Source organism: Camponotus floridanus, unplaced genomic scaffold (assembly GCF_003227725.1).
Source record: "Camponotus floridanus strain SB8 unplaced genomic scaffold, Cflo_v7.5 scaffold128, whole genome shotgun sequence".
NCBI lineage: Eukaryota > Metazoa > Arthropoda > Insecta > Hymenoptera > Formicidae > Camponotus > Camponotus floridanus.
In genome coordinates this window covers 400,341-414,580 of record NW_020229246.1, presented here as the reverse complement: position 1 = coordinate 414,580, position 14,240 = coordinate 400,341, and the positions used below count along the sequence as shown (strand labels likewise).

The 14,240-nt window shown below is 36.2% G+C and overlaps 2 protein-coding genes across 3 annotated transcripts; one reads left to right on the top strand and one right to left on the bottom strand.

The window, feature by feature from the left end:
- Positions 1 to 174: 174 nt before the first annotated feature.
- Positions 175 to 10,436, top strand: LOC105257875 (monocarboxylate transporter 5). 2 transcript variants are annotated; one of them, XM_011268787.3, is made up of 8 exons: positions 175 to 242; positions 696 to 1,222; positions 5,673 to 7,122; positions 7,193 to 7,356; positions 7,525 to 7,678; positions 7,749 to 8,015; positions 8,092 to 8,313; positions 8,397 to 10,436. In XM_011268787.3, exons 3-8 carry the CDS (start codon positions 5,872 to 5,874, stop codon positions 8,853 to 8,855), a joined length of 2,517 nt encoding a protein of 838 aa, XP_011267089.1. In that variant the 5' UTR covers positions 175 to 242; positions 696 to 1,222; positions 5,673 to 5,871; the 3' UTR covers positions 8,856 to 10,436. The 2 variants fall into 2 exon arrangements, with proteins under 2 accessions (XP_011267089.1, XP_011267092.1); XM_011268790.3 differs by lacking the exons at positions 175 to 242; positions 696 to 1,222 and adding an exon at positions 5,186 to 5,493 and having other exon boundaries at positions 8,397 to 8,855.
- LOC105257873 lies at positions 10,109 to 13,251 on the bottom strand. Its single transcript, XM_011268786.3, has 7 exons — positions 12,705 to 13,251; positions 12,321 to 12,433; positions 12,047 to 12,262; positions 11,555 to 11,973; positions 10,747 to 11,449; positions 10,440 to 10,674; positions 10,109 to 10,363 (listed from the first exon to the last, which is right to left on the bottom strand). The coding sequence occupies exons 1-7, from the start codon at positions 12,796 to 12,798 to the stop codon at positions 10,158 to 10,160; spliced, it is 1,986 nt and encodes a 661-aa protein (XP_011267088.1). The 5' UTR covers positions 12,799 to 13,251; the 3' UTR covers positions 10,109 to 10,157.
- Positions 13,252 to 14,240: the final 989 nt, after the last annotated feature.

Below are 14,240 nucleotides of genomic sequence, written 5' to 3'. Positions count from 1 at the left end.
ACTGATGACGAATTGTTATTGACATCGGGTGACATCGGGTAACGTCGGCTGACGTCGGATGGCGTCACATCGCATCGCATTGTGTTGACGCAAGATAATTTTATCGATCGGTTATTTATTTTCAGATATATTTTTGTGCACGCTCTCTTTCACTCTCTATCTTTCTCTCTCTCCGCGCGATAAAAAAAAAATCTCTTCGTTGTCATTGGACATCGACAAATTTTGTCAAAAGCGATATAAAGGTACGTGAATTATATACATATACAAATATATAAAAGGAAAAAAAGAATTTTCACGAATTTTCACTTGAATCTCACGAAAGATCGAGATTCCAAATTAAAAATCTGTCACGAATTACAATATTTTCCACTATTTATTTACACGTACGGTAATTATTGAAATTTATAAAAATGCGATAGGAATCTTTCCAATTATGATTATTTAATTTTTAAAATGTTATCATGTACTTTTTTCGTCAAAGAAAAACATTTGCCTGTTTAGTATCAAAATGCAGCTGATATCTATTATCCGATACATACATGTCATATGTATTATGTCATGTCATGTATAGCTGATTTATATCTGATGTATATGCTATATATATATATATATATATATATATATATATATATATATATATATATAACTGATATTAATCCTGCGCGGTTTTATCAAGTTATCAAAGTTTTCCTTAGTCAACAACGTGACATTTCGACGTCGCGAAAAACGATCGAGAGGAACGAGCCGAGGCGTTATGACACAACGGGGCGACGATGCAACGCGACGCAACGCAAGGTGAGGCAAGGTGAAGCGTGGTGGGGGGAATGTCGAGAAGGGGAGGCGAGACGGAATCGGGGCGACTAGACGTCGTAAGGGGCGCGGCGCGGTGAGACAGAGCCTGGCAAAAAGAGACGAGGCCGACTCCGACACGTGTGCTCCGTTCAAATCAGGTGCGGCATCGCGGACAGCCTTTCCTATGACGTGGATCCTGAGACTCCTGAACCGCGACCGCGCTCTCTCATCAGTGTACTGGGTGTCCCCAAGCGAGACGGCCGCGTGGTAGCTCACGTCACACGCGCGATTGGGAAAACGTGCCGAGGGCACGCGAATGCGCGAAATCGTCGTTGCAATAAGACGGCGCAAAACGCTCTTTCCAAGGAGGATCGTGCCAGGCTATAGGAAATCTCCGGATTCTCTGACAATTTGCGCGAGCTGCTCGTCGGTAAGCTCGATGAATAAATATAAACACGTTACAACCTTGAAGCACATGTTTCCCGCATGTCAATTTATCTTCTCTTATTTTATTCTTTTTTTTTCCCGGAGCACATTGAATGGATCGATTCAGCAATTACCATCGACGATGCGACAAGATGACTAATTGTAAGAAAATTCCACCGTGTACTAACATATATTAATGGTAGATGCCGTTGTCATTTTGTTATTACGTTTTTTTTTTTAATTTTGCAAACTTGTTATTTTCGTATTTCGGCTCCAGAAACGCTCAGTGCTGAAACGCTGATATTCAATACGCGCTAAAATTCCGCAGACTTGTAGACGCCTGCAGTTTATCGCTCACTAAAATGTGCATTCCGTTACACATTATTATTCATCATTTTCTGAACAAACGTGATGATTTACCGGAAGCCGAGTGATTCCGAATAAATTAGAATTATGGAATTTTCGAACTTCATTGAATAATCGAAGTTGTTTATTCGCATTGACGTAACTTTAGATAACAAAACTCAACGATCGGTAATTGCGCTTATTTTAGTTTCTTGAATATTTTATCAGGCGATCCGTTCAACATTTATAATCGCAATATTTTGTCAACTATGTGAAAGAGTATACGACAGGAAAAATTATCTATTACTGTCATATAAATCTTTGGCAGATTCAACACAGCTTCAGATTACACAGCTTCAAATTTGTATCGTTCTAATATCATCTTGATCTGATTAAACATTTTTTTCGAATGTAACTCCTTGCTTATGTATACATATATATTTCTTTATAATTCTTTATATTTCAATGAATTACGTATGCATTTATTTAGAAAAATCTAATATGTATTTATTACGAGTAATACGATGTCGATTCTTTATCTAAATGAAGAATACGTGTTGTACATATACGTTTGTGAACTTTGACGTATATAATTTATTCATCATTTTTTTCTTATCTATAATTATTTCCTGTAAAACGTTTGCTCGAGCGTTTACATTCTATACAGTACGTTTCAAAGAAATATAAAAGTCCCAAGTTTCCCACACATGCAATATCCACGTGTGATCAATTCATATGAATTTATTATATTTTTGCTATCCTCTCACTTTCTCTTTCTTCTGTCTACACTTGAAAGGTCGCTAATAGTTATATCTCGATTGGAAAGCAATTAACGATAATATGTTATCTTAAATTAATGATAAAATTTTATTATTTCGAGTGTTGATATACGTGCCGATCTGTTTAAATATGACTCGATATTTAAATAACGTTCCATTATATCGATTTAAATTGTTTGATACGGTATTTAAGCATTTATATCCGAGATAAGTAATGTAATAAAATTCTGTTAATTCTGATAATTTGATCAAATAAAAGGAATTAAATGAATTTTTCCATCAGAAAGTAAAACAAATACATTTCATATCAATTTTTTTTTGAGACATACATGAAATAAAATAATCAATTTTCTGATGTTGCGTCACGAAAACAATTTACAGAAATCATTTATTTATTTATTTTTAATTAAATATGTGAATGTAATGACATTTAATTAAGTTATCTTCTAAAAGGAATAGAGCTGCAATGTGAATAATTTTTAATCGCACGCAGATTGATTTAAAAAATTTCTATATGCATATGAATTTGACGATACACAAAAAGTAAGCTTTATCAGAAATTTAACTTAATATCTCTATATTTTAGTACAGAGACGGACATTCACGCGGAAATCGACCAGGTCGGTTTCCATGGTGATCGTATCCCTCCGCCCCGACTCTTATATGACTCTTAACTACCTACTTTCCAAGCTTTTCGTTGCTTATTTAAACATACGTGAAAGACATACACGTGAAGCGAATAATTGGTAGGTGTAATCGAAGAAATATCTTGGGTATATAATTTATACACTATTGCGATTGCATTCTCGCGTAAAATATGTGCGGTTTGAGCTAAACATTACCGGTTACACCCGGTAGTTTTTTTTGACGATCTTTTTTTCAACGCGATAAGCATAATCATAAAATCCATAAACGATAGTGAGACGTAATCCTTTCTTCAGACACATTTATACCGATTGTAAATCTTTATCATAATTTCAAAAACTTTGAACAAGGAAGCAAAAATATTCGCGCGATCTCTTATCAATATCAAATATTGACAATTGTGCATAAAAAGGTTTCAATTTTTTTACGAGGAAAGCTCCCCGTAGAAGCTTTTAATGACATTTTCGATGGATGATGTCATCGCGCGGGATACAGGAGAATTCAATCCTACCAATCTCACGTCAATTAAAATATGTTTTTTAAGCTCGTTATGAAAATGACAGTTATATATGCGGGTACAAGTATATATAAAATGTGATACTTTTTGATTCTAAAACTGTTTCTCCTGTTTCTCCTTGACATTTATTCGTTGAAAATTTGTTGAAACAGAAATTGTTAGGAAGATCGTATATTGCACAACATTAGTTCTCTCACTTTAAGGCTCAATTAATCCGACGTTTCGAAAGATCAGATTTATAAATACATTATTATAAATTGCCAAAAGATTCAGCTTTACGTCGACGGTCGACAGTTATGCAATGCCAAAGTATTATTATTAGACTATCTTGTTCGTCGAAAGACTTCTAATAATAAGTGCGTCTACTTTTGAAAGTTTTGAAACGTTCTAGTATATTTTACATGAGACGCAATTTTTTTTCTTTCCAGAATATATAATAGAATATAACGAATCAATGGTAATGATAATACAATAAATATGCAAAAAGTAATAATTCTAGACTTACTTTTTTATCTCTTATTATCAGTATTGATAACTGATATCTGAAATAATTAAATGTTAAAATTTTAAGAGAATTTAAATTATGGATATGCACACATGTTAAGTAATAGACATATATAATTTCAGAAATATATACTTAAATATTGCTTTTTATATATATCGAATGTTGATGATATAAAAGATAATGAAATAACAAAAAAAAATTAATATGTCCCAATAACTATTTTACTGAAGAACAATTTAATGCAGTCGGATTATATAATATATTTTTCACGCTGTTTCAAAGTTGATATTGTGTCAACGATATTTGAATAAATATACACTCTCACAAATACAAAAAATTTAAATTATTCGATTCTTTTATTATTCTTGGCACTATTATTCTTTGAATAAATTAGCGACACTTAAGAAACGTTGATATAATTGCTTACAATTAAGCACATAATGGATGCTACAAACATAAATGTCTAATGAAAATAAATATACATAGATATATATAGCATGAATAGTAAAGAATAGTAAAAGACTCTACTTTTCTTTCATGTTTGTTAATGTAACTAATATATTATGTATTATATATATGCACATATATAATATGTAATTATAATAAATTAATATAAATATAATTTACGTTAGTTAAATATGATCTTTTTCTCGATACAAGAAAGATTACGAGGAATGTGACTTGCATGGGCATGTAACGCTGTAATCAATAATTATGCATGAACAGACACGCGCTTTCTCTTGATTAGATTTTTTTTTATTCCAGATATTACGCACGAGCTCGTTTATTTTCTTGTTACAATAATTTATTTTACAGCTTGTTAGTAAACACGTTTCTTGTCGATCGATTAAGCGTCAGTTGCATGCCTACTTTATTTTCTCGACTGACTAACTAACTAATTTTTTAAATAATCCCATGTTTTTCTCATTCACTAATGATCATTTATTATAATCGATCATTGCTCACGCGCTCACGAGTATCGCAAATATTTTTCTACACGCATGCACGTTTACGCAAACACATTATTTACATTATCTCGATTGTGAGTAATTACTGATCCCGTATTTATTATAATTACTTGCTGTATATCTCTTAAAATTTCGTTAGATAAGAATATAATAAATTGTGTACGAAGTCTTTCTTTTCATATGCACTTATAAACTTTGCATCTATCGATGTGAATATGCAGTGCCGAAATGTGACGAATTTATCATCCGTTGCGAAAGATACGGAGATAAATAAAAATTTTATATTCTTCTTTGTTCCGTATTTATCGCAAGCATCTCGCACACATAACATTTAGTATCGAGCAGTTGTTTCGGAACCTTGACATGGAGAGGACGTGCCAACAAGTTGGGTCATTTGTAACTTAGTTAATCATTCTCTTATCGCGAGCGCGTTATAGTTTGAGATATTGTTATATATTAAGGAAATGCTATAGTTTAATACGTGTGATAAATTGTCACGTGTTTTCCAATGATTATGTACGTAATGACACATTGCAATTATACATCACTTTTTTCTCATGTATAGATTTTCTCAAGATACTTTGTGTGTGTGTGTGTGTGTGTGTGTGTGTGTGTGTGTGTGTGTGTGTATTATATATCATAAATACACGCGACACGTGTGATGTTATTAAAATAATTGAAAAATTTTTTTATAGAACGAGCGACTCGGGCAACTCGAAGGTGTGTGCATGCTGCATTCGGTGCAGTCAACGTTTTGTGAATCATCAAGGATCGTCCCGAGGATCCTTATGATAACCGGAGGACAAAGTGGTTATCATCCGATCGAGTTCCAAGGGCTGAAGGGTTGGAGGCGACGTTGGATTCACTCGGCCACTACCTACATTTAGAGCGACAATGGCCAGCAGGAACGAGAGTGACCTGCGAAATATTTCAGTAGATTGCAACGACGACTGCAATAGAAACAACAATCAAAACAATTATGATTGGTCCGCGAGCGCCGTTGAAAAGGAAAATGTGTGCGCAAAGAGGAACCAGGAGAATCAGTCAGGTAGAGCCCCCTTGGTCGGTTGGCGAAATGGAAGTCCCACGAGTTCCATTTGCTATAATGTTGACTTAATGGATAGCGCAAAAAATAGACGTCAGATTAGTTTAGATTCCACGGAGAAATCAAACGATACGATCGAATTAAAGGGTCGAAACGGTACATCGAAATATGCTGAGCCAAATGCAGGTACAACAATGAATCGACGAGTCAATGACTCTATCGAGTCCAAAATTATTTTAGAGCACCAAGATTCCTTAGAGTCTATTGAAAAAAAACATAAGAAACCAAAAATACCTGATGGCGGTTGGGGCTGGATGGTAGTTCTTGCCTCTTTGGTCGTCTCCATGATAGCCGATGGTATCTCCTTTAGCTTTGGTCTGCTTTACATCGAGTTTCTTCACGAATTCGGCGAATCCAAGTCCAAGACCGCTTGGATCGGTTCGCTCTTCATGGCGGTGCCGCTTCTATCCGGGCCGATCATGTCGGCCCTCGTGGATCGTTACGGATGCAGGAAAATGACCATTCTCGGTGGTCTGATATCGGGAGCGGGTTTTATAATGAGTATGTTTGGTAGAACCATCGAGGTAATGTACTTGACCTTTGGCGTGATAGCGGGTCTTGGTCTGGGTTTGTGTTACGTCACCGCAGTTGTGAGCGTCGCCTTTTGGTTCGACAAGAAACGAACCCTAGCTACAGGTCTTGGCGCATGCGGCACCGGAATCGGTACATTCGTTTACGCCCCGATGACGACATTCTTTATTGCCGAGTATGGTTGGCGAGGCACTACTCTGCTCTTGGCCGGTACGTTCTTCAACATGATCGTCGCAGGAGCCGTTATGAGAGATCCGGAATGGTTGACATGGGAACAGAAGCAGGATGCAGAATCGAAAAAATCGAACGTTCGGTCGGATGGTATGATAAAGCCAAGCGGAAGTCCGTCAGACGAGTTCCCAGGTGTCGAGGAACTTCGAAAACTGCTCAGAAGTGATCGGGCGCCCGAATGTTTTTTACAGAATTTAAGTACGAGCACAGCTGACGGCGGCAAAAGGCATACAACGAGCGTGGTTAATCTGCCGACTTTTGTAAAACGTAGCGAAAAGGTAAGCGACGATTTTTGACAATCGGTCAGTTATTGTAAATGAATGAATTATGGAATGTATGAGATTTCAGGTGCCTTTGGAAGTATTGGAATTATTACGGTCCAACTCTAAACTGTATAATGTTATTCTGGAAAATTATCCCAGTCTCCTATTATGTAGAAGTTCATCCGATAAACAGTTACATGAGTCGACGGGGGAGATTAGTAATAAAAGAGGAGTTACTATGTCAATGAGGTTAATCATTTGCTATGTGTAGTTATAATATAAATTTTAGTGATAATTCTTCGCCAAATCCTTTTTTTTTCATCAAATGTTCGTTCTTTAATCCCGCTACTTTAATCGAATACATGAAATCGAATACAATACGCCAGAACATTAATACTTATATTACGTTCTACAAAGGCTGAAACGAGCAACGGAATCGAAAACGATCCCCGAACAAAGGAACAATGATTGTCCGGCATCCGGCATTCCCGCCTCAACAAAAATTGTTTCCTCCAGAAAAATGTCCAAAAAGGAAATAGAAGAGATTAATCCCTTGCTGAAAGAAGTCACGGTAACAAAACGTTAATTTTGATTATGAATTCCGTCGATTTCCCGCGGCACATCAAACGAATACTTTCCAGGTGGTTCCGACGGAAAGAAAAAAATCTATGTCGATAAAACGTTACTTTGACGTTGAGCAGCATCCCAACGTTGTTAGAACCGACTCGAAACCTTGGCTTAAACGAAAATTCAGTACCACCCATTACTTCAAGGATATCAGAGTGCATAGAAATTCCGTCATGTACCGCGGCGCTTCCCTAAATTTGCACAAATACAGGTTGAGAGCGAGCAGTTGTCCAAACATCTATAGAAACAGTATGATTACATTGGATAAAGAAACCGAACAGGTATTTTAACGTTCGCGATATATTAGAAGAGGTAGGTTTTCTTGTGTACAGATATCGAATTTCGTATCTTATGCAGAAGTGGTACACCGAACTGATGGACCTGTTAAAGAGTATGTTCGACTTTTCAATGTTTCTCGAATTTCATTTTCTGCTAATGTCGCTGGCGACGATATTGCTATTTACGTGGTTCATCGTACCGTACTTTTACCTCGCGGAGCACTTGAGTAGAAACAATTACGACGAATCTGATGCCGCTAGACTCCTCAGCATTATCGGCATAACCAATACTATCGGAATGGTAATCTTAAATCATTAGAGTAGTGCGCTCTTTATTCCTGAGTAAAATGAATTTCTCTCATGCTTGGTGTTGCTCGCTTTTAGATCGTTTTAGGCTGGGCTGGCGATCAACCCTGGATGAATGTCTGTAAGACGTACAGCTGGTGTCTGGTAGCATGTGGAGTCTCTACGTTATTGATGTCTATCTTCACCCATCATTACCCGTATCTAATGACAACTTCAGCAGCTTTTGGTCTGTTCTTCGCGAGTAATTATAGCTTCACTCCTGTTATATTGGTCGAACTGATTCCTCTGGAAAGATTTACCACCGCTTATGGTCTCACCTTGTTATGTCAAGGAATCGGGAATCTTGTCGGGCCTCCATTAGCTGGATGGTTATTTGATGTGACAGATGCATGGGATCTTTCTTTCTTTATGGCCGGTGCTTGGATTATCGTCTCCGGATTTTTTGTAGGTCTGATACCGTATACGAAGAATCGAAAGATTTTTGGCAGTGGACCGATCGAGAGGGAACGAACGAGTACTAATGACTCTTCAGCTTAAAGCGAGTTATTAAGCGCAGTTATTAAAAGATGAAAGGAAACGAGCGAATATTTATCTACTCAAAAAAAAAAGTTGAATAACGTACGAATCTCACTACGCTTATCCAATATATAGTGCGTCAAGACGTTTATCACGTAGCAAATATTTTTGAATTTTCTATTTATGGCGAGAAAGTACTTTTACGTATACAATTTTTTTTTTCTTATTTTCTTTTTTGTACTTAAATTCGTGTCACGTGAATAATTCTATTTATATAATGAAACATATTATGAAAAACAAATTACAAAATGTACAACAGATTTGTACGACAGATTTAATTGAATAGATTACATAGATGCGATATAAATAAATATTCACTTGTTTGGAACGTACTTAATCTTGTTACAAGACAACGATATGAAAAAAGTCAAAAGATATATTTTATAAAATGTGTTTTTTGTAAAACTCGCATATAGACGAATTTATTTTCATTAAAAACTTGTGAACGCTTAAATATACATTTACATGCTTTAATAATGTAAAGAAGCGTGTTAACAATGTTTCTCAGATAATCAAATTTAATAATGTTTCTATCATAAGTTTATATATATCGTGTGCATATGATATAACGTATATATATCACACACAAATATTTTCAAATTTTTGTCAAACTCTTGTTACCTTAAAGTTCCAAAGATTAGATAAGTAATTACAAAAACAATATAGTAATATTCATTTTATATTTAGAAAAAATGTGCGAAGATTTACGAAAAAATGCATAGTTTTGTAAGAAGAATTCTGCCATAAATCACTGAATTACTTAATTTATTTTAATTGTTCAATTTACATCGTATGACATAATGATTGCGTTCAATATATTAATATCTAGACATTAAATATCTGCTACGATAATGCAAAGAGACATAAACATGTTTCATTTTCCATCTTATTCCATCTAATTTTAAATTTCAATATTATTCAGGTACTTGTCCTATGAAAAACTAGAAAATAATTTGCGAAATAGGGAGATCTTTCTTTTTGTGTGCGAATAGATTATATTTATAAAATTATTATATTTGTAAAGCGGTCTACACTATAGCGGTAACACTGTCTTGTTTGTTGAGTATATATGTGTTTTCCGATAAATATGAACAGATCAAATATTTATTATTGATAATATTACAAGTTATATATTAATGATATTATTATCAGGATCTGGATTAACCGGATACTCTTTCTCTGAAATGAGTAAACTAAATGTAAGAAAAACCTAAATGAAGAAAAATTAAATTCCTTTCATTGTTAAATTCCTTTCACTGTATCTCAATATCCTGGAGATGTCATTGGATTATGTGCATTAGGGCTTGGGCTTCGACTGGATGCCCTCGAAACGCCTAGAATGTTGGCGAGATTTTGTATACTCTGAGGAAACATTCTCGCTATGATAAAATGCTGCGGGCCGATTAACGCGTCTCCCATTATACCAAGACGTACTCCGTTTCCAAGCCTGTGTAAGGTCATTGACATGTCTAAAAAAATGTATACAACTTGATGCAATGAAAAATACAACGTGCTATAAATATACGCGAGTGATGAAATATATACTGCAATTTCCTTGCGGTGGTCGCCAATAAATCGCTCCGTCCACTCCTTCCACAGGTAGATCACCATCGACATGCGTCAAACACAGAGAGTATCTTTTCGACAGGTGATTCAAGAGTAATTTCAAAACAATGGCAGGTAGGCAGGACGAGATCAATCCGTAGGACGTTTCCGCTGCTGTGATCGCGTAAATCGCACTCTGCCTAGACCTGGCTTCTTGAATATTTCGTTGAATCACCTTTAGAAAGCGTGATATGAAAGCATTGGAGAGATTCGAGCGAGTTGTTTTATGCGTGAATCCGAGTCTCACCTGCAGTATCTCAATGAGATCATCGTGAAACAATGGCGTCTTGGTGGGTAACGCAAGACAGAGAATACCTCGGGCCTCGTGGTTCCGCAAGAACACGTCCCGTTGACTCACAAACTTGACGGTCGCGAGTACATTGTCTGGAATATTGACGGCCGAATGCCTGAAATATTCCTTTAGAGTATTTACGGTGGCCGCTAAGAGAATTTCCGTCTCTGTCGCACCAGTTACGTTGATGATTTCCCGCACCAGCTCGACATCGACCTCCTCTGACCAAGCCACCACCTTCCTACCGCATGGAGAGATGGTCTGCAGTTGATTTGACTGCGGATGCTTCAGAAACAGCTCCTCAATAATGATCTTGGGTGCCGTTACGGCTATCCAGCTGATAGATACTACTTCTCGAATGGCTTGGAATATCAGAGAGAGATAGCAGGACAATATATATGTCAAGGTATCCGGATAGCAATGTTTGTGCGATTTTAAAGCCTGCAATTCTTGAACGAGGAGAAGAGGCGTTCTTAAGCACAACGTGATTGTGATGTACCAAGACAAAGCGGCGCAAGAGTAGAGGATGTTGATCGGATTGAAGGACTTCGCGATGGACTCGAGTATCAAGTGAAGACTAAAGTTTCTCTTACTCGATTTGCGTTGGATGATCGATAGAAGTTCCAAGAATTTCAACCCTTTTGACTTTCGGCATTGTCTACAGAGAGTTACGGAAAAAAATTAGTCTTTAAAGTTAAGACATGCAGTTGTTACTGTTTTTCCGAAACACATTTCAATAAGAGATCTGCCGCGGAAATCATACCTGGTCAATTCTTTCAAAGTACAGACTAGCACTATTATCGCGATTTTGACACATCGGGACACTCCTATGCGCTTCTTCAGAATCTCCGGCCGCTCGACGGGATCATTGTTGTAGAGGAAATCGTTCCAATAGTTACTGAAGCTCTCGATAAGCATCTGTCGAAGGCGCGGTAGAGCTGTGGGCTCGGCATACAAGTTGGTAAAGGGCGAATCGCTCTCCTGACACGTCCAGTTATCCGTCGAATACTTCAGTGGCAAGAAATCCGCTAAGGTCAGGTGCTCTTGTCGCAGAAGCAAATGATGCGCCCGCACGAGACATATCTGATGCTCTTCCCCTCGCATGAAACAGTTCACTATGTGCACCTGCCACGGCGACAATCTCTTCGGGAGAAATTTCGACGTCACGTCGCTTATGTAATCCTACGACAGAACAGTCGGAATCGGATTCGAAGCCAGAACCGATCTCTGAGTAAGAAAATCAATAGACGCCGACCTGTATGTTGTTATCGGTGATGGGACGACCGCGAAACAAGCACGGCGAATTCACGAGGTGATTGTCGATGGAGTAATCGAGCTCCTTCCAAACATACACGCCCCATCGTGTGAAGAGAGCCGATCTGAGAGACTTTCTCGTAGACGCCAGATGCGCTAGGTGATTCCTCACGCCCTTCACGATTGAGCGTCCTTGCACGAGAAGAGTGCAGATACCCTGTATCAGTGAATCGCAGCAGCGACTCGAATTTTAATTCTTAATTTGTCATACTCACATGGGTACGTCCCTGATCCAAGATACTCCGAATATTGGTCTCCTCCACGACGACGTAATTCGGATACTTCCACTTGACGAAGCGTATCCAAGATCTCCTTGTCCATGTCACCACTTAAAACCGAGTGCATATACACGCACGCATATTAATGCGATACATCTCACAAAATAATGATTCATAGACGCAGAAAAGTGATTCACATGATAGACGCGATTATAGTTACGAGTGCGCGATTTTTAATTATAAATCGATAAAGGTCGAAAGCAACTTTCTATAAAATATAGGAAAAATTCTTAAATAAGCACTACGTGTTATCTAGAGTGTTTGCAATCTTCGTGAGTTTTTAAGAGTTCGAAGGTAGTTACTTTCATCGAAGATAGTTACCTAAGTACGCGATAAGGAGGAGCGGTATCAGGAATATCGTCAGCACGAAACTGAAGCCGAGATTCACCATCCAAGAGACACTGATGCCGACCATGACTTGGTTCGTTCCGTTGTACCACCGATATTTGTCAATTATTTAACAATACGAAGGACAAGTCTCGGACGCGAGTTGCGTTCTTGCAGCTTTCGATCTTGTACTGTCAGTGATGCAAATCGGCGAAATATAAGCCGCGGCGGCAGCCGCATTTGCGTATGCAGACGATTATATGTTCCGAGTTTGACCCTACGACCCGCCGCAAAAAAAAGAAGAAAACGAGAGGCCAAGTACACTGACGAGATATTATTATTTCTCCACCATCGAATATCGACTAGTGGTCTTGTCAGAAGCGAGTTGATAACAACCAGTCGCGGTGGAAAGGACGGGAGAGAAAGATAATGAGTGTCCTTTGGTCCGAAACCTCTTATGAATGATGATGACTATTGAATTGAATATAAAGAGTTATAATATTCGCTTCGATATAAAATTCAATCGAATATCATGCTAATATGATTCATTGAACGATGAAATTTTTTTTATCTTCTTAATATTAAAAAAAACATGGGTTCAGAATCTCTTCCATTTCTCTAAAGAAATCTAATCTCTTATTTTGTCTGGTTTGTTATCTGTCGCATATATTTTTTATATTTCTAATTAAGTACTTTTTTTAATTGTATCCGAGATGTTAATATACTATCAATTATCGCATCGAACAACTCAATTAGCATTCGATTTGCACTTAACGCTATGTTATTTTTCATCCAAATTTAATCAAGCAAATTATATCAAGCTACATATCGAACTATGTCGTAATAATTTATTTCAGGGTTTTATGATTTATTTTATGATTATATGTAAAATATAGTAATTTATATACATGTAAACAATGTAAACTATGTTTATCATATCACTTATGTCTACGATGAATTTATGTGATCCCTGAAATATGACATATTTTATCGAAGATGTTTGGTTTACATTGTATATGATTTTAACATATAAAACGAATGATACGATTTTAATCTTTACATACAATGTTACGAAAAGTCAACAAAAAATTTAATAAACTAAATTTCATACAGATAAAAAAAATAATATATAAAATAAATATTATATATTATTATATTACATAAATTATTACTTTTCTATTTTACAATATAATTAATATTTATTTTTTGATTCTGACATTTAATTTATAATAGTTTAAATAGTTTACATATTTGCATGAAAAATGTGTATAAATTATGTAAATTATAAACACAATTTATGTAACATAATATTTTAAATACTTTAGAATTATATTTTCAACCATTATCGTTAGTTAAGAAGAAGGCTTTCGGAAAATTAATTTAATCTAGATAAAATTTAATCTAAATAATTAATCGAAAATATCAACGCATTGATAAATATCAGCACATTTAAATTAAGCTTATGCTAACGAAAGACTTTAGCTTTTTAACTTACAATCTAGCTTTTTAAGCTTACAATCGAATCGTAAA